Genomic DNA, 26203 nt, shown 5'->3' with positions numbered 1-26203 from the left:
CCCAGCTGATTTTTTTTTTTTTTTTTTTTTTTTTTTTTTTTTGGAGAATTGAGGTTTCTCTGTGTTAGTCAGGCTGGTCTCAAACTCTCAACCTCAGGTGATCTGCCCACCTCTGCCTCCAAAAGTGCTGGGATTATACTCATGAGCCACCACACCTGGCTGTCTCTTAAATTTTTGAGCATAAAAACAAACAAACAAACAAACAAACTACTTTGGCTAAAGTCCCTGGCTGCTTTTGAATTCAAACGATTTTTATGTGTTAGTCTAGAATTCCAAAGTAGCTTTGAAGATAGCCTTGTTCAAACAAATTTCATGCTTTTTTCCTCATTCTTCTAATTTTTAGAAGTCTACTTTCAAAAGTAAAGTAAGTTTTAATTTGCCATCAGCAAGTTTGGGAAATGATCATTTGGTGTATTCACTCTTGGTGAAATAGAGGTTTATTGAGCAAATTAATAGGGCAAATTGGCTTCGGGAAAAGACTTTGAAAAATGTTCATCACAAGTTAGTAGTGCACTGTTATCAGTGGGATAGGTGGAACTCATTGGGATCACTTTTGCAAAGTTTGTCTTCAAAATACATGTCTGCAAATACATGTGTCCTCCAATCTCCACTTTCCCTCTATCTCCAGGCACTGAGAAGCCTTTTAGGAAAACATAGCATCTTTATGTGAAGAAAAGCATCCCAGAAGATTCTGATTTTCACCCCAACTCAATCATTTCAAATTTTGCTTTGAAATCACCTGGGAAACTTTTACCAACAACCCTGATGGCCAAAGTTATATCCAATGCTAATTATTGAAAATCAGGCAGTTATTAAAGCTTCTCAGGTGATTTTATTATGCAGCAAAATTTAGAGCCACTGCCTAATTTGAGTTTAGGGCAAGAAACTGCTCCTATTTGTTGGGACCTTGGGAAAGTCAGTTTTAAGATTTGTTTCCCTGACCTGTAAAATAAGTGTTGAATTAAATGTCTTGTAAGGTCATTGGTCCTTTCCAGCATATAACTTCAAATTCTGTGATTTTAAAATTATTTCAGAGATGAAAACTACTTCAAGTACTATAGACATATCCATCTGAAGTGCTAATGTTACAGGCTTTTTAAAAAGTGCTATTACTAAAATTGAGGTTTGCCTTCCCTCAGTTATTTTGAACCTCATTGTAGTTGCTGAGGGCAAATGGAAGCACATAACTTACGTAAGAGAACCTCTTGTTTTCTGATACACAGCATCAGTGGGTAACTTAGGAGTACAGTTACATATATCTGAAGAGTTGTATCTGTTCATAAATAATGCAGTTAAACTAACTGAAGATACATGCAATTGATATTATACTGTGTTGTGTTACACTACCTTGTTCGCACTGCGTATTTTAGGATTGCTGTACCTGTCATTGATGTCATGTGAGCTTATGTTTACTAATACATTTTCTAGTAATTATGCAAAAGCAATTTCAAATAATTTTATTTGTTATAAAGCACTTTCATTATGTTATGCATTTTTTGGGAAATAATTTAAAAAATGGGTGGGTAGGAGAAAGTGAACTAAACTAAAATGCAGGGCCTAACATCTTAAAAAAGAAACCACTACTGTGTGGCTGAAATTTAAACATATGTACACATAGATATAAATTGCATGAGTCAGGGTGTGGCGGCTCAAGCTGTAATCCCAACGCTTTGGGAGGCTGAGGCAGGCAGACCACTTGAGGCCAGGAGTTTGAGATCAACCTGACCATCATGGCAAAACCCCATCCCTACTAAAAATACAAAACTTAGCCGGGCATAGTGGCACCAACCTGTAGTCTCAGCTACTTGGGAGGCTGAAGCATGAGAACTGCTTGAACTCGGCAGGTGGAGGTTGTGGTGAGCCAAGGTTGCTCTGGGCTACAGAGCAAGACTCTGGGTCACACAATAAATAAATACATAAAATAAATTGCATGTGATGAAAGGTTTTGTGGGTAGAAGAACATATAACAGGGAAATATGTTATTATTTATATATTATAATCATCTACAGAAACATGTTTTCTAACAGTGTATTGTATTGCCTTGCATTTTTGTTCTCATATTTTTGCTAAAACCCAAGAAATGAAAACAAGAAAGTGCCTTTATGGTACTGTTCTGAACTAGAAGGTTTTAATTTCAGTTCTCCTAGGAGAGTTTCCACCACGCCCTTTTAAAAAAATGTCTTCAGACCTAACAAATGATAACATCTATTGTTATGAATGTTTTTCCTTCCACAGTGTGGCCTTGGAGATATATCTTCTTATCAAGGAAAGGTGAGCTTTTAAAAAAACTGTCTTGTTATTCTGGCTAATTACTTTGCAAGCTATCCAGCTCTTTAGGTCACAGCTCTAGACATCATGAGCTGTATTGGGCCTACTAAAATGTCCAAGCAAATTATTTGTGTTTTCTTTGGTCCTCAACACTTTTAATTCTTAAATGATTGGGAATCTCAAAGAGTATGTATTTATATTGATGATATTGATATTTACTGTCATAGAACTATAAAATTGAGATTTTTTTCAAAATCTATTTTTAGTTTAGATTTCACAGCCTTACTACTGTTGATATCTTGATACCTTGATAACGCTTTGTCACGAGGACTGTCCTGTGCATTGCAGAAGGTTTAGCAGAACTGGTGGCCTGTACCAAGTAGATGTCAGTCGTACCCCATGATCCAGGTTGTGACAACAGAAAATACTCCTTGAGAACAATATTGTTAACATAAAATTTTTAATGAGAAAATAGATTTTCTACAACAAAAAGTTGAGTAAAAAGTGTGTCATGTATTTATATTATTGAAAACCTTGAATGTCGCACTTAATAGAAGACAGCTGGATTCTCTAGGTCTTTCTTTGCAATTTGCCTTAAGAAGCAATAAAATGGCCAGGTGTGGTGGGAGGCACCTGCAATCCCAGCACTTTGGGGAGGCCAAGGCGGGCAGATTCATTTGAGGTCAGAAGGTTGAGACCAGCCTGGCCACCATGGTGAGACCCATCACTACTAAAAATACAAAAAATAGCTGGGCATGATAGTGCATGCCTGTAGTCAAAAAAGGGAAGCAATGACATGACCTAATCTCATGCAAATATGTAGTTGGTAAAAGGTGCATTTTTAAAGCTTTGAGACAGCTGTGTGTATTTAATAGTAAGTGAAAACTTGGCAAGTGCTACTTTTTAAAATTAGTTGCAGTGGTATTATACATATTAATAAATTTATTTGGTCAGCACTCACTAATCTGTCTTGCATGGTAAATGGATCTTTCCCCCCATACTTGCATTTATACTATCATGCATTAGTTATTTGGAATATATTGGTTTATGTTTTCTTGTGTCAAAAATCACTTTTAACCACCAATATTATTGTAAAAGTCTTTAAGTATTGAAAAGCTGTCAAGCCTACAGTAGAAGGAGCCAGATTTTCAAAGTCCTCAGGAAAGCTTAATTTATCATTGGGAACACATATTTATTTTCCCTGACGTGACAGCCTCCGTTCATTTATTTTTGAGAATGATAGTTGTCCCCTTTTTTTAGACTGAGCCTCACTCTGTCACTTGGCTGTAGTACATTGGCATGATCTCAGCTCAAGCAATTCTCTCACCTCAGACTCCTGTGTAGCTGGGACCACAGAGGTGTGACACCACGTCTGGCTAATTTTTGTGTGTTTTTGGTAGAGACAGAGTTCCACCATGCTTCCTAGGCTACTCTCGAACATCTCAAGGAGCTCAAGCGATCTGCCTGCTTTGTCTGCCAAAGGGTTTGGATTTTAGAGGTGTGAGCCATTGCACCGGCACAGTAATACTTTTAAATAAAAATGATGTCTGTGTAAAAAGTGATTGTTCTGCTCACAATTAAATCATGAATTTTTTTAAGCACAACCATACTGCAGTTAGCAGAAGCGCTTCTTCTTAGCTTTCTACTGATTCAGAATATCAAAAAGACATGTCAAGATTTAGTAACACCATTAATTTTTACCGCCTCAACAAAGACATTCTTAAGGACTTTAGACTGCTTTTTAACTGTAAGGGACAATAAAGAACAGAATTACTACCAGTGTAATTGGTACCACTGCCTTGATTTAGGCTGAGAAACCAGCAGCTTTATCCACTGTTGCTTTTATACAGTTATGGCAAGTGTCTATGAAAAAGTAGTCAGTGTCTTTGTATTACTTTCCTAATTAAAAAACATTTTTTTGTATCAGCTTTCTGAGGTTGAATTAGTACGATTATCAGAACAGTGTCCAGCAGACACGGTGGCTCAGGCCTGTAATCCCAGCACTTTGAGAGGCCAAGCAGATGGATCACCTGAGGTCAGGAGTTCACCACCAGCCTTGCCAGCATGGAGAAACCCCATTTCTACTAAAAATACAAAAGTTAGCTGAGTGTGGTGGTGGGTGCCCGTAATCCCAGCTACTCAGGAGGCTGAGACAGAAGAATCAACTGAACCTGGGAGACGGAGGTTGCAGTGAGCCAAGATCCCACCATTGCACTCCAGTCTGGGCAACAAGAGTGAAACTCCATCTCAGAAAAACAAAACAAAACAGGGTTGACTTCTTAGGCCTTCTCAGAAAGGGTCTTCAGGATCCCCAGAGGTCCACAGAGCACATTTCAAGAACCACTGGTTTATCACACAGGCAGAATGCATTAGTTTTACAGAATTTAAAGTTAATCAAAGACTAGGTTCTTTTAAAATAAAAGGGCAGATGAGTTTTTAATTCAAACAACAGAAAATAAATAAATTCATCATGAAAGTATACTACAGAGGACTAAAAAGAAAGGAAGCTAGGAAATCGGAATCACATTTACATTTATTGAAGTCCTAAAGACTTTATTGCCCACCACTACTGCTTTGTAAAACATTCTTGTGTTTCAATGTGTGGTTAAGAAGAGAGAAAATATGTTTGGTTTATTGTCATTGCCTGTTAGGGAGGGTCAATACCTATAGGCAGCTCTGACTGGTTATTGTGAAAAAGACTTCACAGTACAGGATATGATGTGCTGAGGAAGAAGAGGTTGGGAAACATTCTGCAGTTCAGGATCCAGGAGAAGAATTTGTAAAAACTGTTTGCTTTGGTGAAGTTAACACCAAAGCACATAGGAGGCATTATTATACTAAAAAGGTATTATACTACGATATTCACAGTTTTTGAAGTAACGCACATTCTTATTTTATAGAGATGAAAATAGAACTTTGGAAATATTTGATGAACATATATTCCCATTTAACGTAAGTGGCACTTTTATTGAGGTTGTATTTTTATCATAGACTTGTATTTGTTTCATGCTGATGTCAAAGCCATCTTTAAATCCTCCCCATTTCATGTTGCATTTAGTCCCCTTAGGTGTTGTAGAAAGAATGTGTTAGAATAAGAACTGATCTGCGGCTCTCTTTAGTTAGTGAACTAGTATGAGTAAATCTACTATCGAAATAACAGAAAATGTATCTTTTAAAAGACAGTTATTAGTAGCATCAAGCAATGTGAGTATATGTATATACTTTTAACACAGAAGCATGACTTTTATGAAGACAGTTAAAAATAATTTAAGTTTAAATCAACCTACATGTTATAAAAATTTAAAAATGTACTTCCTCAAGTACATAATAGCCACATTTGGCTAGTGACTATTGTATTTAACACCGTAGGCTTAGAGCGTCATGGTTACAGGAAACTGTATTTTCTCAAAGTTTATTGCAGAGAATGACATACCATCAGTAAGACATTAAAGCCTAAGAGTAGCTTACATTTGGATAGAATTGTGTGGGGCAAAGACTAAAAAAGAACAAAAATTTTCTGAACTTTACCTGATACGATTTTTAAGTGAATGTTGATGAGTATTAAATCATTACAGTATTTTAAGATCCCACTGTTCTTATTGTAAAAACTGAAAGATACCTCCCCAGTCAAAATTATTGTAAATGATACATGGACACAAATGTGAACACTGCTGTCTTAAGAGCACTTCAGGTTTTCTCTTCAATGGATACTTACATGCATCCTTTCTTCTTTCAGCAAGGAGAGGTTGTGGAAGAATACTTTAAGTATGATCCTACACACAAAGTGATTTTAAGATTTTTGCGTACCCTGTGCAAAGCCAAAAAGCTAAATGCTTACTTAACAATCATAAGCTTGGTAAGATATTTTCTATTTATAAAGCATCTTTAGAAATTGGTCTTGTAGAGCCACCTGGCCAATGTGGTTAAACCCTGTCTCTACCAAAAATACAAAAATTAGCCAGGCATGGTGGCATGCCCCTGTAGTCCCAGCCATTCGGGAGACTGAGGCAAGAGAATTGCTTGAACTCAGGAGGCAGAGTGCAGTGACCTGAGATCAAGTCAGTGTACTTCAGCCTAGGCAACAGAGCAGGACTCTATTTCCAAAAAAAAAAGAAATTGATCTTGTAAACAGGGTAGTATGTTCCTGATTTTAAATGAAAGTTGGTTTCTGAAATTATCTCAGATCTTTAAGAGAAACTTATGAAAGCAAATACACACATTTGAGTTGAATCATCATTATGGCTTAAATGTTGCATTGCATTTCTCATTACAGAACAATTGCTATTAAAGGCAGCCGGAGGGATTTCTGATTTCTCCCCCCACACTTCAGTGCACACATGCACATGCAGTGCACACACATCCAGGGCATGTGGAGGGCTTGGAATGAAGAGCAGTAACAAGACCATCTGGTTCATGGGCAGGAATGCATGCCATTGTAGGTCTAAGCTGAGTCCCAGGGTGTATCCCCAGGCAGTTCTCATGTATGTTGTGATTGAGAGCTACTGCCCTCAGTTCATTCTTCCTTGGATGTGTTAATCTACCCCCGCTGGGCTGAGTAGGTAGCAGAAATATTTGGGCTATGATTGTGATATGGCCTCTTACTTAACCTGATGAAACAAAGTCTCTGTAGAACATAAGAATAAAAGGCATCTACTTCCTGGTCAAAACCAGAAGTTTTCTGGTTTTTCATAGGTGTTCTTATCACAGCACTTAAACTGAGCTAAATCAAAGGCCAGTGCTCTGTTTTGCAGGTATACGTAAGAAGACTTCTAGAGTGTGCTGATATCAATATTTGCCCAACCAACTGGAGGAGGATTGTCTTTGGGGCCATTCTTCTTGTCGTCAAGGTTGGGAGCAATGTGGCTCAGTGCAATGAGAACTTATGCAAGCTCTTTGAGAAAATTACAGTTGACGATATGTGAGTTTGTATGGTTTTTGTGAACTTTCTAACCATTTTTGAATACTTTATTTGCTCCCATAAATGTAAACACTTTGAGAAATACTTTTAAAGGTTACATTATGCAGATAATAAGAATGGGCATAAATACCACATACTCTTTCTCCCCAGCTTTAAAAGAACAGTCATATTTTTCACTCTTCATTGGTAGGTCTTGGTAAATTGCCATTGTAATGATCTCATAAATGGAAAAGTCTTTTTCTGGTGAATGTTTTTGGCAAATATCTTACCAGTGTACAATGAGAAACATGATAGTACAGTCAATTTCCTTACAGCTTTTACAAGCTGTCTGCAAGTTCTAGTCCCTTTGTGAGGAGTGCATATCTGGCCTTTGAAATAATTGTTTGCCCATTGACAGGTTTGGGGCCTCTGCACTGTGAAGTATAGCTTCACCCTGAGCCATATGTTGTGTATTTGCATTTGCTGGTGTTCTCCCGCTTTTCTCTGAAGATCCATTTTATAGAAACCTTGAGATACAGAATAGCCACAGTTCCCTGTGCCCCTGTCCTCTCCCCATTAGGAGTGTTGCATCACTGGGCTGATGAGTTAGAAGTTCCAGTGTTCCCCTCAGGCAGTCTGAGAAACATTGCTGGGGAATCACCCCATGCTCACCACACTCAGGAGGTTCCCAGGGCATTAATGCAACCACAGCAGCACTTGGGGGGCCCCAAGGTATCTATGAGAATGCAAGAAATCTTGCTGAATCATGGGATTGCTCATAGACGGCAACATGACACAGAAATAGGAGCTTCATGGGTCTTTCAGCCTGGCCTCATGACTGCTGTAAAGGGAAGGGTCTTGGAGTTGGTTGGTAGGGTGAGCCAGGGAGGCATTTCCGGCACAGGCTCTCACAGTGTCCACTAGACAGTGAGAATGGCTTTGTGAGTGACACTTAGGAAAATCTGAAGGAACGCCTCTTGATGACATAGAAGTACATGAAGCGTATGAAGATGAAGATCCTCAGGCAGTGGCAAGAGGTTTTTGTTTTTTGTTTGTTTCTTTGTTTCTTTGTTTTTACATTTGCCTATTACTCCAGATAAGACTGTGATTCAGGATGTATGCAGTCACAAATAGAGGTCTCTGCCAATTGTGCTTCCCACAGGAATAACAACTTTAGCAACTATCTAAATAAAAAAGCACCTCCATAAGAACTGAAAATTATTTAATTGTTCATATGACGTGGTTTTAATGTCGTATCAGTGAAAGAGGCACCGTAGAGCATAGAAAAGACAGTCTTGAATTGTTGATGCCACCACTGTGAACCTGTGGCAAGGAGAGAGGCTACGTGCTTGGGGAAGGGAGAGCACAGCAGCTGTGGGACTTTGCCTGAACTCAGTGCTGCCTCGTCATAGCAGAACACAAAACAAAGCTGAATCCACCCAAAGCCCACCCACAGAAAAAACATTTAGACTAGCCCCAACCATAGGGGAATTATTCATCCCCGTGGTTGGAACTTGAGTGGTGAAAGCCTGGCTGCCATGGGATAAAATAGTCTGGGGTCCTTAATGAACCTGAAAGTCTGCCTAGGTCACAAGGACTGCAACTCCTAGTGCCATCTGGACAGACCTAGTGCTGTCCCAGAGGTCATGGCCACAGGGGTGCTTGTATCACTCCTATCCCAGCTCCAGGCAGCTTAGCACAGAGAGACAGACTTCATTTGTGGGAAAGTAAGTGAAGAAGCGAGTCTCTGTCCATTAATCTAGAGAATTCCTTCAGGTCTGATCTCAGACCACCAATGTGGAACCTCCACAATTCTGCAAAAAGCCATGACATTCTTCACAGAAATAGAAATAAAAAAATGAATCCTAAAATATATAGGCAACTACAAAAGACTCGGAATATCCAAAGCTAACCTGAGCAAAAACAAACCTGGGGGAATTACGTTATCTAATTTCAAATTACCCTCTACACCTGTAGTAACCAGAACAGCATGGCACTGTGATTAAAAACAGACACGTAGCCCAGTGGAACAGAATAGAAACCCAGAAACCAATTCATACATCTGCAGTGAACTCATTCTCTATGAAGGTGCCAAGCACATACAATGGGGTAATGACAGTCTCGTCGGTAAGGGGTGCTGGGAAAACTGGATATCCACATGCAGAAGAATGAAACCAGGCCTCTATTTCTTACCTTATACAATCATCAAATCAAAATGGATTAAAGATGTAAGTCTAAGCTGGGCATGGTGGCTCACACTTGTAATCCCAGCACTTTCGAAGGCCAAGATGGGAGAACGGCTTGAACTCAGGAGTTCGAGACTCTCTGGGCAATGCAGTATCTCTGTCTTTTAAAAAACTAAAAATAGATCTAAATCTAAGACCTCAAATATGAAACTAAAATAAAACAGTGGGAAAACTCTCTACGATATTGGACTGGGCAAATATTTCTTGCATAATGTTTTATAAGCACAGGCAGCCAAAGCAAAAATGGGCAAGTTAGGTCACATCAAGTTAAAAAGCTTCTGCACAACAAAGGAAACACTGAACAAAGTGAAGTGACAACCCACAGAATGCGGGAAGGTATTTGAAAACTATCTGACAAGGGATTAATTACCAGAATACCAAGGAGCTCAAATAACTCCATAGAAATAAAAATAACAATCTGATTTTTAAAATGGGCAAAATATCTGAATAGACATTTCTGAAAAGAGGACACATTAGGCAGGCTTGGTGGCATGTGCCCGTAATTTCAGCTGTTTAGAAGGCTTAGATGTGAAAATTACCTGAGCCTGGGAGGTCAAGGCTGCAGTGAGCTGTGATTCTGCCACTGCATTCCAACCTGATTGACAAAGTGAGACCTGTTTGAAAACTCCTTCAGAAAGGCATACCAATGGCAAACACGTATATGAAAAGATACTCAACATCAATATCGTTGGTGTTCAGAGAAATGCAAATCAAAAGTACAATGAGAGATCATCTCACCGCACTTAAAATGGCTCTTGTTGTAAAAACAGGCAATAACAAATGCTGGCTAGGATATAGAGCAAAGGTAACCCTTGTACGCTGTCAGTGGGAATGTAATTTAAATACAGTCACTACGGAGAACAGTTTGGAGGTCCTCAGAACTAAAAATAGACCCACCATATGATCCAGGAATCTCACTGCTGGGTATAAACCCAAAAGAAAGGAAATCAGTATATCAGAGAGATACCTGCCTCTCATGTATGTTGCAGCACTATTCACAGCAGCCAAGATTTGGAAGCATTCTGAGTATTCATCAACAGATGAGTGGCTAAAGAAAATGGTTCATATACACAACGGAACACTATTCAACCATAAAGGAGAATGAGATCCTGTTATCTGCAACAACATGGATGGAAATGTTAAGTGAAATAAGCCAGACACAAAAAGACAAAATTCACCTATTCTCACTGATTTGTGGGAACTAAAAATTAAAACAATTTAACTCATGAAGGTATAGACTAGGAGAATTGTTTGCAGCTGCTGGTAGAAGTAGTATGGAGGATGAGAGGAGTAAGGGGTGATGGTTAATAGGTGTACACATTTGGTTAGAAAGAATAAATAACATCTCGTATTTGATAGCACAACAGGGTGACAACAGTCAAGAATTATTTAATTGTACATTTTACGGTAACTAAAAGAGTATAATTGAATTATTTGTAAAAATAAATAAATAAAAAGATACACGCTTCAGATGTGATGGATTTTCCATTTACCCTGCTGTGATTATGACACATCATAGGCCTGTATCAAATAATCTTATATACCCCCACAAAATGTACACCTACAATGTACCCCCAAAAAATTTTAAAGACTTTCATTCAGAATTAACACAGTGTGTATTTACAATTGAAATGAGGCTTCTTGTAACCAAGAAGAGACTAGTTATGTTTGGTTGCTGTTCAAATGGCTGCTAAGTTACCAATTTGCTCATAGTATAAACTGAGTTGTCATGGTGATGTTGCTAGTAGCCATTTTAGTAAAGGATTTAACAGAAAATGAATGTCATTTGAAAGTTGCAGAAGCTAAAGTTCTCTTAATTACTACTGTCGTCAATCTGTAAACTGGTTTCTTTTCTCTGTGTGTGTTTGTGTGTGTGTGTGTGTGTGTGAGAGAGAGAGAGAGAGAGAGACAGAGAGAGAGAGAGAGAGAGACAGAGTTTTGCTTTTGCTGCCTAGGCAACAATGTGCAATGGCGTGATCTTGGCTCACCGCAACCTCCACCTCCTGGGTTCAAGCAGTTCTCCTGCCTCAGCCTCCTGAGTAGCTGGGATTACAGGCATGTGCCACCACACCCGGCTAATTTTTTATTTTTAGTAGAGATGGGGTGTTACATAATATTCAGGTGCCTGGAGAGACCAATGGGTGAAACAGGAGGATTTTATTAAGGTGGCCACCAGCTCGGCAGATTTACATCCCAAGGCTGAGAGCCTAACAAAGACAGGGCTTGATTTGTTATACAGCCAGGATGACATAGCAACTAACAGGTTTACAGAAGCCAGAGGAAAGGACAGTTAACTTGTGACATGTCTTGTGATGTATGTTATGTTTGAAAATCGCATTTTGAGAAACACATCGCACATTCTTTGGGTGTTATATTACCCTGTGACCTTGCAACTAGTCTTCAAGAAAAACGGGAGTCTTGAGATGCCTGGGAACTTTGCTGAGAAAGTAGGGAGAGTAGGTAAGGTAGATTTTATAGGAAGTTAGTTAATTTCAAGCAGAGCTGGGGGTTAGGTTTTATATTGAACACAACAGAGTAAATTTTTATTATGTAGCAATTACAGACTACTATTGTTATTATTTAATTTCCCTCTTCAGGGGTTTCTCCATGTTGTTTCTCCATGGGTCACACTGGTCTTGAACTCCTGACCTCAGATGATCCATCCATCTTAGCCTCCCAAAGTGCTGGGATTACAGGCCTGAGCCACTGTGCCCAGCTTGTAAACTGGTTTCTTGAAGGGAGCAAAATTTGTAATGATGAACACTTAGCTCCACTATAGTGGCAGTTAAATTGATCTCAAGACCTGCAGCTAATCTGGTGGGGCTCTAGCTCTAGTTCCAAGGTCAGAGAATGCACAGAGAAATGAGCTCCAGAGGCAGTGATGACAAAGGCCAGCCCCAAGATGACCAGCTCTACATAGTGCCGTTTGTGAACGCAGAAGGATCAGGAGCTATGCTCACGATCTTTGGAGATTGCAAAACATTACAACAAAGTGTTTAATGGACATTTATCTTGTCCTTCTGCTGTTGATTATTTATAATGGTCTCTTTTTGACTATAAATTGAACCTTTTAAAAATAATATCTATCAGATTTTTCTTTGAACTTTTCAACATCTGTTAGTCTTGTTAGGATGTATTTGTCTTCAGAAACATCACTAATTATCAGGGAAATGCAAATTAAAACCACAATGTAATACCACCTTACTCCTGCAAGAATGGACCATAATTAAAAAATCAAAAAATCATCTGTGCTGGTATGGATTTGGTCAAAAGGGAACACTTACACTGCTGATGGGAATGTAAACTAGTACAACCACTATGGAAAACAGTACAGCCATTCAATCCAACAATCTCACACTGGATGCCTACCCAAAGGAAAAGAAGTCATATGAGAAAGACAAATGCACCTGCATGTTGATAGCAGCACAATTTGCAATTGTAAAAATGTGGAGCCAGCCTCAATGCCCATCAATTAATGGGTAAAGAAAATGTGGAATATATATACCATGGAATACTGCTGAGCCATAAAACAGAATGAAATAATGGCCTTTACAGCAACCTGGGTGGAGCTGGAGGTCGTTATTCTAAGTGAAGTGACTCAGGAATGGAAAACCAAATATAATGTATTCTCCATGAGAATCCAAAGTCATAAAATGATACAGTGGCCTTTGGGGACTGGGGGGGAGGTTGGGAGGGGGGTGATGGATAAAAAATTACATATTGGGTACACTGCTCAAGTGGTAGGTGAACCAGAAGCTCTGATGTCACTCCTAAAGAAATTATCCATGTAACCAAAACCACGTTTCTCAAAAATGATTGAAATAAAATTTAAAAACATTATTGATAAACAACTTATATGTATACACACACACATATACATTTAAGTTCAACCCAGCAGCTTCTAGTCCAAAAATTTGCTGTGCTTGTAAAGGGTATGCTATTCAGCCATTTAAAAAACAACAAAAACTAAGAAGATACATATCCTGTAGTAATAATTGTTTTCTTCAATAACTACTATTAATAAACATGATCATTCTATGAAATACCATATTTTACACAGTTGAAATATGTTTATGGAAATACAGAAAAGAGATTATGAAGTGCATATATTCCTATAGCAAATTAAGTTCTGGTTAGCTGATTATTCACATATCTGATTGACATTCCCATCATAGCCTTGTGGTTATATGAATAGGAAATTAATGTTGGAAGTAGTTTCAGCTGGGTTTTCAGTGAAACCAATGAGAAAACCACATATCTGCTTATATCCTAACTGCTTTCCATACCGGAGAACTTCAAGCATTTGTTGACTTAGCCAGTGGATAAAACATTGAAACTTTAAAAGCAAGAAACCAAATGTGCTGTTGAGGTATTGTTTTTATACAATTAAGTCTTTACAGTGATTACTATGAGAGTGGTAAGATTACTCTAGTTTTATATTTATTTAAACATTTGACCAAGTGCTGGATACAGTGGCTCATGTCTATAATACCAGCACTTTGGGAGGCCAAGGTGGGAGTATCCACTTGATCACAGGAGTTTAACACCAGACTGGGCAAAAAGTGAGACCCTGTCTCTACAAAAAATTTTTAAAAATCACCCAGCTGAGTGGCATGAGCCTGTAATTCCAAGCCTTGAAAGGCTTAGGTGCATGGGTTACTTGAGCCTGGGAGGTTGAGTCTGGTGTGAGCTAGGATCATGCCACTGCACTTTATAAAGCCTGGGTGACCCTGTCTCAAAAAAACAAAAGCAAAACCTTTGGCCAGGACAGGTGAATAATCATGCAGCAGAGGGTTGCTTCCAGTCTGTTCCCCTCTCAGTGCATTCAACTCATCCCCACATTCTGTTGTGGCCAGGGGTGACAGATACTGACACCTTGGGGTTTCATTTCTAACTCAACTCATGAGAAACAGTGTGTAAGGCCAGCACCCTACCAGAAGGCATCTCATAAAATGAGCTTAGTTTAGCCAAGATGTCTCTCTCTGATCTTTCTACTGTTGGAGGTGTAAAGAGTATTCCTGCCCCATAATAGTGGAAGCTAATAAATGGCATTCATCATTTCTGTCATCTGATCACTATTGTGGTGTCTTGGGAGTGAGCATGAAGTCTGAGTTGTACAATGGAATGCTCAAGAATGAGCCCCGAGTCAGCTGCACAAGTATAGAGGAGGCCGTCACCTTTCTCCTCATCCCAAACTTGGGGTGCTGGATTCAGAATGGACTGCAAGCAGCTGTGCCCTGTTTGGACATTAGCGTAGGAACCCACCTGCATGTGTTTCAAAACAGAATTTGGAGCCATTCTAGTAGCTCAATGTGATATTTTAAAATAACTAGAGAAAAGTTTTGTTATCTGACTTAACAAAAACAATTGCCTATTAAATGCATATAGTATTGTTTAAAAATTATCTACAAAATTGTAACCTCAATGTTTTCTTGCAAAAGAAGCGGAAGTAATACAGAGACCCTTTCAAATGAAGAATCACTGAGAAACAAAATAGAAGTAGGATAACATTTACTTATGTATCTTTTTGAAGATTATACAAGAATGAATTTGCATCAAGCTTTTCAATTTATGAACATTCGTAGGGTTTCCCTCTAGGGAAAGTTTTCACATCAATGTTGAAGAAATTCTGAAAACTGTAAACTTTTCTGTATTTGGTAATCTACCCGGGTTCCAATCCAACGTGCTTTCTTATATTTATAAGGTCTGTCTCCAGTGTGTATTATCATGGGTCTTGGAGAAAATATCATGTAAATGAAGGCATTTCTACATTCTATACATTCATAAGTTTTATTTCAGAAATGAGTTCTTATCTTCGTGTGGAACTGAAACAACTATAGACCTTACCACATGTTTCTATTAGGAATTTCCCTTTGAATCCTTTCATGTTTTCAAAGAAATAAAAAAGCTGAAGTCTTTACCATGTTTCTTAAGATTATGTCATTTTTCTCCATATTAAATGTGAATATGTCTTTGAAAGCATAGGAGAAAATCAAGTTTATTGACACATTTTTTACATTCATGTTTTGTTTCTGGTACAAGTTTTTTTCTGAGTTTTCAAAGAGAATTGGGAAAATTGCATGCTTTCTTGTATTTCTTTGCTAGATCGGGTTCTGTCCAGTGTGAGTTATTTCATGAATTCTAATAAACTAGAGCACATGATAGCTTTACCACATTTCTTACATAAGAATAATGTTTTTGAAGATAGCCCAGTGAACTAACATGGTCCTGTGTTGGTTTTCTTGTGTTTCTCCTTCCCCAGGGATGAGCTGCAAAGGGACTTCTTGGAGCTAATTAATTATGATTTCAGTGTTTCTCGAGGCATGTATACGAGCCACTACTTCTATCTTCGTGAGTTGGCATTCAATCATGGCCTGAGTTTGCCATCTTCCCTTCTTGACAGACAAAGAGCATGGGATCTGAAGGTAAGGCTATGAAGTTACTAAGTGGGTTTTCAGTCAAACACCAGTTCCAACATTTATGACTAGGTCATATGAAGTAGTGATTAGAAAAATGGAAAGCTTCAAAATTAACATACGGAAGAGCTTATTAGCCTTTCGGCATTCTATTTCCTGTATCTCTTATGGTTTTTATAAGGATTCATGTTTTTTAAAAATTATAGATATTATCTCTTTTGTGGCCATAATTCAGAATGTTTTAATCAAATTAAATTCATTCTTAATGAACTTGAACATTTTGAACCTTTGCCCTTGCAAATAATCATACAGAAATGATTTCTTGCCATTGTATGTCTAACGATGTCTACATGCATAATGCACTTACCACTCTTGACTACTTTTTATTGCTCAGTTTGCAAATTTCTGTCATTTTCTACTGTGTATACCACAGTGCAGTCAGTCCCATGGGTGTGTTAGACAAACCATTAGTGCCTAAGCCGAGAGACATGCACTTAGACAGTATGAGGTGTGCGTGTCTCAAGTACTGGCTGCAGGAAGTACATGGGATTTTACTGGAAATGATAACTTTTATGGGACAAGGAAATATTTATGGTTTGTGACTTTTGGTAAGTACACAGCAAAATTACAGCTGACAAGGATGAACAATTAAAATAGGCATGTTCTGTGGCATCGTGGAAATATTTTAAAATAATACAATTTTCTACCATAAGCATAAAAGTAGTGCCTTTGGATGCTTAATCATTAGGCTTTGTTGACATTTCAATGCAATCCAGCACATGCCTGCCTGGTTATGATTTTCTTTCGGTATATAATAACTCTATAGATTGGGTAGAATGTGAATAGATTAATAAACTAACTTTTTGCAAAAGTGTGCTTTTGTTATTTTTAAGGCACAAGTGCACAGGTAACAGATGATAGAGTTAGAAGCTTGTCACAATACGGTGACATTCTTGGGAGCCCAGTTTTTAAGTAACTTAATAAAGCAAGCTCCCCTTTGCTCCGGCAATCTAATTCTAGCCCTGAAAGGAGATGACCTAAGTAAGCTGCCAGAAGTTGGCAGTGTAAACCTCAGCCAAAGTAGCTGTAGCTGAACTATCTAAAGGAGTCTGCATGTGTGGCTTCTCATCAATGGTGATTGTTAAAAGGGTGGAACCCTTTTTAAAATTGTACCTCTTTTCTATTTGACATTCTTAGGCTTTATCAAGGATGGATCAAGATGAAGCATTCTATACTGCTCACGAGACCGGGTCTTTGAGTGCTGATGACTTAATTCGTCTTCAGCACGCTAAGGCCGTCCTCTCCTGAAGGAAGAAATGAAGGGTAATGTAACATCTGAACCCCTCACCAAAAAAGACAGGAAAATACCACCTCTCCTGCTAAATAACTAGAAAAGTTTGTATTTTCAAAAGAAGAAATACCTCAATTCAAGTTAACTCACGGGCAACTAAGATTGCACTTTATAGTAAAGAATGGGACCTTGTCAGGGCAACAGCACAGTCTTACACTCTTGTGTCCCTTTGAATGTAAACAGAGTTATAGAAACCACTCCAATGTGAAGGCTCCCTCTGCCCACTCACAGATACTTGCATAGTGTGTTGGCTGATAGCTGTGAACTGTGTCGGGCTTTTGTTGTTTTGTTTTCAGATGAGTCTCTGTTGCCAGGCTAGCGGGCAGTGGTGTGATCTCGGCTCAATGCAATTTCCACCTCTTGGGTCCAAGCCATTCTCCTGCCTAAGCCTCCCTCCTTAATTAAATGTTTTATTTTAAGTAGCTGGGATTACAGGGGCACCCAGCCTATGTAAGTCTTTTAAAAATTTAAACAATGGTTTAAATTTTTTAGATTTTAAAAGGTAACTTTTTTGTTTCTTTTAAATATTTTTTCTTTTCCCCCAAATTGCAGTACAGTATTAGTATTAAAGCATATCAAAGGAGTTCATGAATAGCACAGTCGTTTCTTCCTGAGGGTCCTCCCCTTCAGGTGTCCCAGCCTGCCCCCAGAAGTCATAGACGGGGCCTTTATACTGAGAGAAGCTACAGAGTGCTGGAAAGCTGAGAATGCACAGGCAGGCATGATCAGAGTTGAGAATAGGAGGGAGGTTGTGACGTCCTCTGTGAGGGAATAATTTTTATTGTCCTGAGGCTGTTTCTAGATATTGTCAAGTAAATTCAGATGTAGGTAAGACGTGACTTTATTCTAAAGGAGTATTGCAATGGGGAAAGCTCCAAGCATCAGATCTGCAAGCATCTCACAAGAGGCAGAAAAGGGCTGTGTTTTTTATGGAGGAGCAAACAAGATTAGAAGGAAGATGGGAAGAAGAGTGGAGAATAGCAAAATCAGATTCAAGCTTAGGGAAGGTTTCAGCCAGAAGTCAGCCTGTTCTTAGGAGGGGCATAAACGGGGTTTGTATATTGGCTCAGACTGAAGACAGAGCAGAGTCTGGGAGCTAGGGAAAGGAGAGAAACTTAAGCAAAGTTGCGATGGAATTCCTGGAACCCAGGAGGCAAAAGTTGCAGTGAGCCGAGATTGCACCAGTGCACTCCAGGGTGACAGAGTGAGATTCTGTCTCATAAGTAAATAAATAAATTTTTTAAATAAAGTCTTGTTTTAACCAATTATAGTTTGTATTTGTGTAATTTTGTTAATATAAAAGACCCACCTCTGGAAAGACTATTAGGATTTTCTTCTTACTCATATCCAACTAAATTATACCACCCTGTTTTCTAAAAAAAAAAAAACAAAGTTTTCATTAACTAATCTTATTATCAATTTACATAGATGATTCACAACATACTTAGACTTTGTTTTGCCTAAATATTCTCTTTCTTGAACAGCCTGGTCATTTTATTTTAGGACAAAAAATTTACCACAAAAGATTCCTTCTTATATAAAATTGCCTTTTTTCACCTTTATCAAAAATACCTCTTTATATCTTTAACTTTCTTCTTTTATTTCCTGGTTCCTATTACCTCATTTTATACATAACTTTTATAAAAGCTTTGAATTAGACAAAGATATTGACTTCCTAATAAGAACATTTTAAAAGTATTTTCCTACATTTTTTGAGTTGGAAATTACCCAGCTACTTAATATCTGTTAATAACCTTAGATACCAAATCATATGACAAGTCTGTTTACAACCATTTATTCTGTTACATTTACAAGATTATTTAATATTTTATCTAGATGATGAAAACTGTGATAGTCATTATTTAAAGTAAATTCCTTGTTAACCATTTTTTATAACTGTGAATTTCAGGTGTTTAAGTAATTCTCTTTTCTTTGTTTGTTTGAAACATTTTGCTTTTATTGCCCAGGCTGGAATGCAGTGGTGCAATCTGGGCTCACTGCCACCTCCACCTCCTGGGTTCAGGTGATTCTCTTGCCTCAGCCTCCCAAGTAGCTGGGACTACAGGTGCCCGCCACCCCACAGGCTAATTTTTTTGTATTTTTAGTAGAGACAGGGTTTCACCATGTTGGCCAGGCTGGTCTCGAACATCTGCCATCAGGCGATCGGCCCCACCTTGGCCTCCCAAATTAGAGGCATGAGCCACCATGCCCAGCCTATTTAAGTAATTTTCTTAAGGTTAAATATAAGGGTATTTTACCAGTAACTCAGAATGTTGATGTTTTCATTAAACCAAATTATTCCATGTCTTTTTTATCAAAAATTACACAAGCAAAGATCATTCTGTCTTGGGCGGGGTTGTATAGTTTTATAACCCTTATAACAAATCTTCATAGTATTCTGCAGGAATAAACACAAAATCACGTCATCAACAAATGCAAACAATGCTGGAAATTTTCACAGCATTTCTAATACTTTCTCAATAATTTGAAAGCCAGCTTATTTATAAAAGATTTTACTTAAGTCACATAAATGTGAAAAAGCATTTGACTAGTCTTTTTATTGATAAAATGGTTGACTTATGTACTTGTATTTTTCTTTAAGCCTATGAATTAGAGCTCTCTATAGTAGAGAAATATTGTATACACAGCACATAAATACATAAATCTATTTGGCATGCTGTCAGAAATATGACTTACAGATTCATGAGACCTCTTATTTCTCTGTCATAGACTTTTAAATTTTTTCATTTTTTTTAATTTAAATAGTTTTTGGGGTAACAGGTGTTTGGTTACGCCACAACAAAATCACCACCACAAAAAAAAAGATAGTTCTTTACATTTTATTTCAAAATGAATAATTGAAATAATTTTAATGTTTTTATTTCTAACACTTGGTACTAGTGCTGACTTGTTTTTGAAGAAAGATTGATTGAGCATTTAATATTATTGGAACGTATGTGGAAAACGGTTTTTGCCTTGTTCTTCAGCGGTGATTTTTGAGATTTTGGTGAACTCATCACCTGAACAGTGTACACTACCCAATGTGCAGTCTTTTATCCCTCACCCACCTCCTGCCCTTTCCCCCAAGGCCCCAGAATCCATTGTATCATTCTTATGCCTTTGCATCCTCATGGCTTGGTTCCCACTTACGAGTGAGAACCTAAGATGTTTGGTTTTCTGTTCCTCAGTCACTTCACTTAGAATAATGTTCTCCAGTTTCATCCATTATATTGTTCCTCTTCATGGGTGAGTAGTATCCGTGGCATAAATGAGGTCTAGGGAACTCCAAGGCTACTGAGAGTAGGTGGACTAGAGACATGGGTGAGAGTGGATAATTGCTATTCTCTAGGCCCTCCCTGCTTCATGAGTGCAAGCTGCTTTGGCAGCTCTGGGTGACACCTGCCAGGGTTGCTGGGACTCAGGGATGCAAGGACAGAAGAGGGAAAGAGGACACCCTCCTCTTCCTCACATACCCAGGGTATATCTGCTAGGAAGAGAAGGAAACCAGGTGTGCCTGCTCCCCTGTTTTTAGATGGGTAGCCATCCATCTTCCATCTGTACCCCTTTGAAATCCGTCCTGAACCCCTGGGACTCCTTTGAAAAAACATCTTTTTCTTTCTCCCCTTCTGTCCTGTCTTCACAGAGAGGTAATTCTGTCTCTGTACTATGGGACACTTTCTAAGATGTATCCTCCAAATTGAGAAAACTTAGGTTTTCAAACCTTAAAGTGGTTGGCTTAGGATTGGGCTCAGGGGAAGGGAACCCAGAAGCACAACATGCTGGCCAAAGGGCCAAGTTTCTTTTTATCAGTGGGGTTTTTGGCCTCCCTCTCCTGTGCAAACTGGTAAAAGGCCTTGGGACTTTTGAGCTGTCCTTACCCCTCCCCTTGTTTTGATTCACTTTGATTTGTTTTGTTTTGTTTGAGAAAGAGTTTCTCTCTTGTGGCCCAAGCTGGAGTGCAATGGTGAGATCTTGGCTCACCAACCTCCACTTCCCGGGTTCAAGAGATTCTCTTGCCTCAGGCTCCCTAGTAGCTGGGATTACAGGCACCTGCCGCCATGCCTATGTAGTGTTTTGTATATTTTGTATTTTTAGTAGAGACGGGGTTTCACTCTGTTGGCCAGACTGGTCTCAAACTCCTGACCTCAGGCAACCCACCTGCCTCAGCCTCCAAAATGTGCTGGGATTACAGGCGTGAGCCACTGCACCCAGCTCATTTTGTTTTGATACCTGTTTTCCAATAATCTGGTGTGTGTTGTCTCACCTTCAGCCATCAAAGGTTGAATGGTCAAGCAGCTGGAGGTTTGGACAATGACCCCTTCTTCCAGGGATCCTTAGATAGGCCTCTGAGGGGACTCAGTGCTGCTTTCCCAAAACTGCCCCTGACAGTAGGAAGCAGCATCCTTACTCTAACAGCAGTTGGATGTACTTATTTAGAGAGAGGAATGAGGCGGCTGAGTATAAAGGGGTCATCAGAGAACCTCCAACAGCCTGCACGCTGGGAGGAGTGAGCACTGGAGTGGAGCCTCGGGAAGTTCGCACAGTTTGCAGTGTCGAGAGCCTGGCCTCTTCCCTTCCTGTATGGAACCTGGAATTCAATCTGGGAAGCGGGAAGCCTACGCTAGCAGGACTCTCACTCTGCTGAGGGTCCCTGGTTCCTCTTTATCCTTTTTGCTTATAAATTTTATTTTTCTCACCCTTCAAAGTGTCTGTGAGCCTAATATTTCATGAGCATATGACAAGGACACCGTTTTATTCTGGAATGTTTTACATTGGTTATTTATGCCTCATCATTCATCCATACCCGATGAAGAATCACCACGACAAAAAAGATAGTTCTTGAAATTTTATTTCAAAATGAATAATGGAAAGAATTTTAATGTTTTTTATTTCTAGCACTTGATACAGTGCTGGCTTATTATTGAAGAAATATTGATGTGAGCATTTAATATGACTTATTACTTGGAACATATGTAGAAAATGGTTCCTGTTTCCTTGTCATTTATAGTCTAAAGAAAACCTGTGTAAAACCCTTTACAAAAACAAAGATTTTATTTGTTTCTATCTAATAAAAATAACTTGAGGCAGATCTGACATTCTTGAATAATTTCTAACTTGATTTTTGACCTGATTCTCCATAACTGTGAGAGAATGAAAATAAAAATAAACTAGTATATATTCTGGTCTGAAGAAAGTTGTCTTGACATTTTTTTAAACATAGAAGTTTCATGTTTCATGTCTTCATTGTATTTTTAAAAATGATTTTTTGGAAACATTTTTACTGAAATTGCTCCTTTTGAAGTCACTAGTTAGAGATAAAAGTTATGTAATTTAATGATCATTATTAGGTTTATTACTAAGTCAACCATTCAATACTTTGTGTTGGCATATTTTGTGACACATATATTATTAAATTTTAAATAATTTTGATGTGATTCTAAAACAAGGATTTTGAAACATGAGATACGTTTGATAAATTGCTGTGGTGTTGAGATATTTTGCAAACCAGTTTAATAACAATAATTTATAAAGTTTTAAATAAAATTTAAGAAAATGAGTATGACACAGAGTATCAAACATTGTCCAATGTTCCAATATAATGGAGCAAATAGAAGTATGACAGTTTTTCTGTTATATTTACAAAGCTAAATAATAATCTCCTGCCATCTATTTTATCTTGATTAAAACTATGGGTGAGTATAACTAAAATCAAATCTACTAGAATTTCTACAAATACATTTTATCCTATGTCTTGTGTTTCTTACTGGAATACATCTCCACAGACAGTGTTGTATTCCCATATCTATAATGCAAGAGTAAAATCTTGACCAGGCACAGTGGCTCATGCCTGTAATCCCAGCACATTGAGAGGCTGAGGCTGGTGGATCAAGAGGCCGAGAGATCGAGACCATCCTGGCCAACATAGTGAAACCCCATCTCTACTAAAAATACAAAAATTAGCTGGGTGTGGCGGTGCACACCTGTTATCTCAGCTACTCGGGATGCTGAGGCAGGAGAATCACTTGAACCTGGGAGGCAGAGTTGCAGTGAGCTTAGGTCATGCCACTGCACTCCAGCCTGGTGACTGAGTGAGACTCCATCTTAGAAAAAAAGAAGAAAAACAGCTCTAGGGTTTGGGTATGGTGGCTCACACCTATAAGCCCAGCATTTTGGGAGGCCAAGGCAGGTGGATCACTTGAGGTCAGGAGTTTGAGACCAGCCTGGACAACATGGTGAAACACCATCTCTACTAAAAGTATAAAAATTAGCCAAGGATGGTGGCACATGCCTGTAATCCCAGATACTCAGGTGGCTGAGACATGAGAATTGCTTGAACCTGGGAGGTGGAGGTTGCAGCGAGCCCAGATCGCACCAGCGCACTGCAGCTTGGGTGACAGTGTGAGATTCTGTCTCAAAAGAATTGTAAGTAACACTGAGCTGGCATTGAGTTTTACCATTTCCCTCCTCTGGTGTCTCCCAGTCTGTCTTCCAGGAGGCCTGAACTTGGAAGTGGACTTGGGTGGAGAAAGACAGGGCTCAGGACAGCCTTCCTGATCCAGCTGAGGAGCAGGAAACAGTCTCCTACCATGCAGAGAGAGTGCAAGAAACTCTTTTCTCTTTACTCCATTTTCTTGTGCCTCAGTCCTTTGTAGCCCACTGGCACCTCATTTCTGATAAGTAGAGCGGTGGCCTAAGCAGGTGGGCATACTCCATTGCTTTTTCACTCTTTCTGCCCTTTTATTGCTTGACGCCATGGTCACAGCAAGCAAGGTGTAGAATGAAGTAAATAATCCCCTTGCTTGGGTGACGCTCTGAAAAGATGAGCTCCTAGGAGCTGGCAAGGACCAGGGAAATTATGGCATGTGAGGAGTTCAGGACAGGGAACTCGAAAAGTTGTTTTTGAGCTCCTGGGCTCATCACTGTGATAGTTAATTCTTTCATTTTTAGTGGACATGTAATAATTGCATATGTTTATGGGATACAGGGTGATATTTCCATATGTGTATACAATGTGTAAATGATCAAGTCAGGGTAATTAGCATATCCAACACCTCAGACATTTTCATTTCTTTGTTTTGTGAACATTCAAAATCCTCTCTCCTAGCTTTTGGAAAATATGCAATAAATTCTTGTTAACCACATTCACTCTACAGTGTTTCAGAACAGAGCTCATTCCTCCTATCTAGCTGTCATTTTGTATGTTACCCAGCCTCTCCCCAGCCTCCTCTCCTCCCTACACTTTCTAGCATCTAATGCCCACAATTCTACTCTCTACTTTCATGAGTTCAAAATTGTTCTAGCTCCCACATATGAATGCGAACATCTTTCTGTGTCTGTTTTATTTTGCTTAACATAATGTCCTCCAGGCTCATTCATGTTGTCATGAATGACAGGATGTCATTGATCTGGCTAAATAATATTCCACTGTGTTTGTGTGTGTGTGTGTGTGTGTGTGTGTGTGTGTGTATGTGTGTGTGTAAAGTTTTGGAAGAAAACATAGGAAGAAATCTTCATAACTTGAGATTAGGGAAAGAGTTCTTAGACAAGACGCCAAGTGCACATAAAAGCAAAAATCCATTAATTAGACTTGATCAAAATGAAACAATATAGCAAAAGAGACTGAAAAGACAGCTACAGATTGGGAGAGAATATCTGCAAACCACACATCCAACAAAGAAAGTATTTGACATATACAAAGAATTCTCAAAATCAACAGTTAGAGAACCATCCAAACAAAAATGGGTAAAAGACTTGGACCCTCACCAAAGAGGATGCTCTATTTGGAGCACAGTAAGCCTATGAGAGATCGTCAACACTAGTCATTCGGGAAATGCAAATCAAACCATAGTGAGGTAGTGAGGTGCCAGGAAAGTAGTTTGACAGCTCTGTTAAATCACATGGCCCAGCAGTCCCACAGCTATTTTCCCTGGAGAAAGGAAAAATTGTGTTCCCATGAAAACCTCTATACAAATGTTTATAGCAACTCTATCCATAATCATCCAAATCTGGACACAACCACACGTCCTCCCATTGATGAAGGGGTAACCACCTGTGTCTCCCTGTGCAGGCAAACACCATTCCACAATCAAAAGGAACAGGCCACTGACACACAGAGCAATGGGGATGGAGCTCAAAAACATGATTCTTAGTGAAAGCAACCAGTTACAAAGATCCCATGCTGTGTGTCTCCACCCACACGACCTTCCGAGACAACAGTGTGACAGGGATGGAAGGTGCAGCACCAGTCAGCAGGGTGTGGTGGGGAGGGCTGGACTCCAGCAAGCGGGGTGCCACTCTTCGGCATCCTGACTGTGGAACCTCACAGGTGTGAAAATTCTCAGACCTAAACACCTCTTTAAAGTGAGATCAGATGGGGAAATAAGACGAACTTTTTGTCTTCTGTTTCATATAGTCACCACGTGTACAGTGGTGACCCTTGAACAACACAAGTCTGAACTACATGGGTGCACCTATATACAGATTTTTTCTTAAAAAATTTTTAAATGAAATCTTCTTAGATAGACACAGGGTCTCCTTATGTTGCTCAGGCTGGTCTCAAATTCTGGGACTCAAGCAACCCTCCCATCTTGGCCTCCAAAATTGCTGGGATCATAGGCATGAACCACCACACCTGGCCCGGGTTGTTTTCGATAAATATTTTGAAAAATCCTTTGGAGATGTGTAACCATTTGAAGAAACTTGTAGATGAAACTTGTATCCTAGAAATATTGAACAAGTTGAGAAAAAAAGGTATGTCATGCAAAAATGAGCTGAGCATGCTGATGCGTGCCTGGAATCCCAGCTACTCAGGAGGCTGAGGCAGGAGAATCGCTTGAATCAGGACTTAGGAAGTGGAGATTGCAGTGAGCCAAGATTGTGCCATTGCACTCCAGCCTAGGTGACAGAGTGAGACTCCCTCTCAACAAAAAGAAAAAAAAAGGTATGTCATGAATATGCATAAAATATATGTAGACACTAGTTTATTTTTATCATTTAGTACCATAAAATATACAGAAATCTATTA

General features: G+C 39.0%; 2 protein-coding genes and 1 long non-coding RNA gene across 5 annotated transcripts in view; 2 read left to right on the top strand and 1 right to left on the bottom strand.

Moving 5' to 3' along the window:
• Positions 1-5442, top strand: part of LOC116537179 (cyclin-Y-like protein 2) — a 14779-nt gene extending 9337 nt beyond the window's left edge. For 2 of the 3 annotated variants that reach the window (XM_032259227.1, XM_032259226.1), the window contains 2 exons: positions 2236-2271; positions 5169-5442. In XM_032259227.1, coding sequence (XP_032115118.1) covers positions 2236-2271; positions 5169-5259 — 127 coding nt within the window. In that variant the 3' untranslated portion in view covers positions 5260-5442. Of the gene's footprint in view, positions 1-2235; positions 2945-5168 lie in introns of those variants that run through there. The other variant, XR_004263003.1, reaches the window with a different exon arrangement.
• LOC116537181 overlaps positions 1-15195 on the bottom strand; it is a 20724-nt gene extending 5529 nt beyond the window's left edge. Inside the window, exons 1-2 of the long non-coding RNA XR_004263006.1 lie at positions 15182-15195; positions 12612-12615 (exon numbers count right to left, since the gene is read on the bottom strand). This is a non-coding gene — a long non-coding RNA (uncharacterized LOC116537181). The remainder of the gene's footprint in view (positions 1-12611; positions 12616-15181) is intronic.
• On the top strand, positions 5820-17290 carry LOC116537178 (cyclin-Y-like protein 2). The gene is made up of 4 exons (XM_032259222.1): positions 5820-6124; positions 7020-7186; positions 15674-15836; positions 17025-17290. Exons 1-4 carry the CDS (start codon positions 5918-5920, stop codon positions 17133-17135), a joined length of 648 nt encoding a protein of 215 aa, XP_032115113.1. The 5' UTR covers positions 5820-5917; the 3' UTR covers positions 17136-17290.
• Positions 17291-26203: the final 8913 nt, after the last annotated feature.

This window comes from Sapajus apella, unplaced genomic scaffold (genome assembly GCF_009761245.1).
Source record: "Sapajus apella isolate SASKATOON/1434 unplaced genomic scaffold, GSC_monkey_1.0 scaffold107, whole genome shotgun sequence".
NCBI classification, from domain to species: domain Eukaryota; kingdom Metazoa; phylum Chordata; class Mammalia; order Primates; family Cebidae; genus Sapajus; species Sapajus apella.
Note: the sequence above shows the minus strand (reverse complement) of the source record. Positions and strands in the feature narration are given on the sequence as shown.

Coding starts and splice junctions, on each gene's coding strand:
- LOC116537178 (XM_032259222.1), top strand. CDS start 5,918: ATGGACACAAATGTGAACACTGCTGTCTTAAGAGCACTTCAGGTTTTC. Junction 6,125..7,019: donor ACTTAACAATCATAAGCTTG/GTAAGATATTTT, acceptor TCTGTTTTGCAG/GTATACGTAAGAAGACTTCT. Junction 15,837..17,024: donor AAAGAGCATGGGATCTGAAG/GTAAGGCTATGA, acceptor TGACATTCTTAG/GCTTTATCAAGGATGGATCA.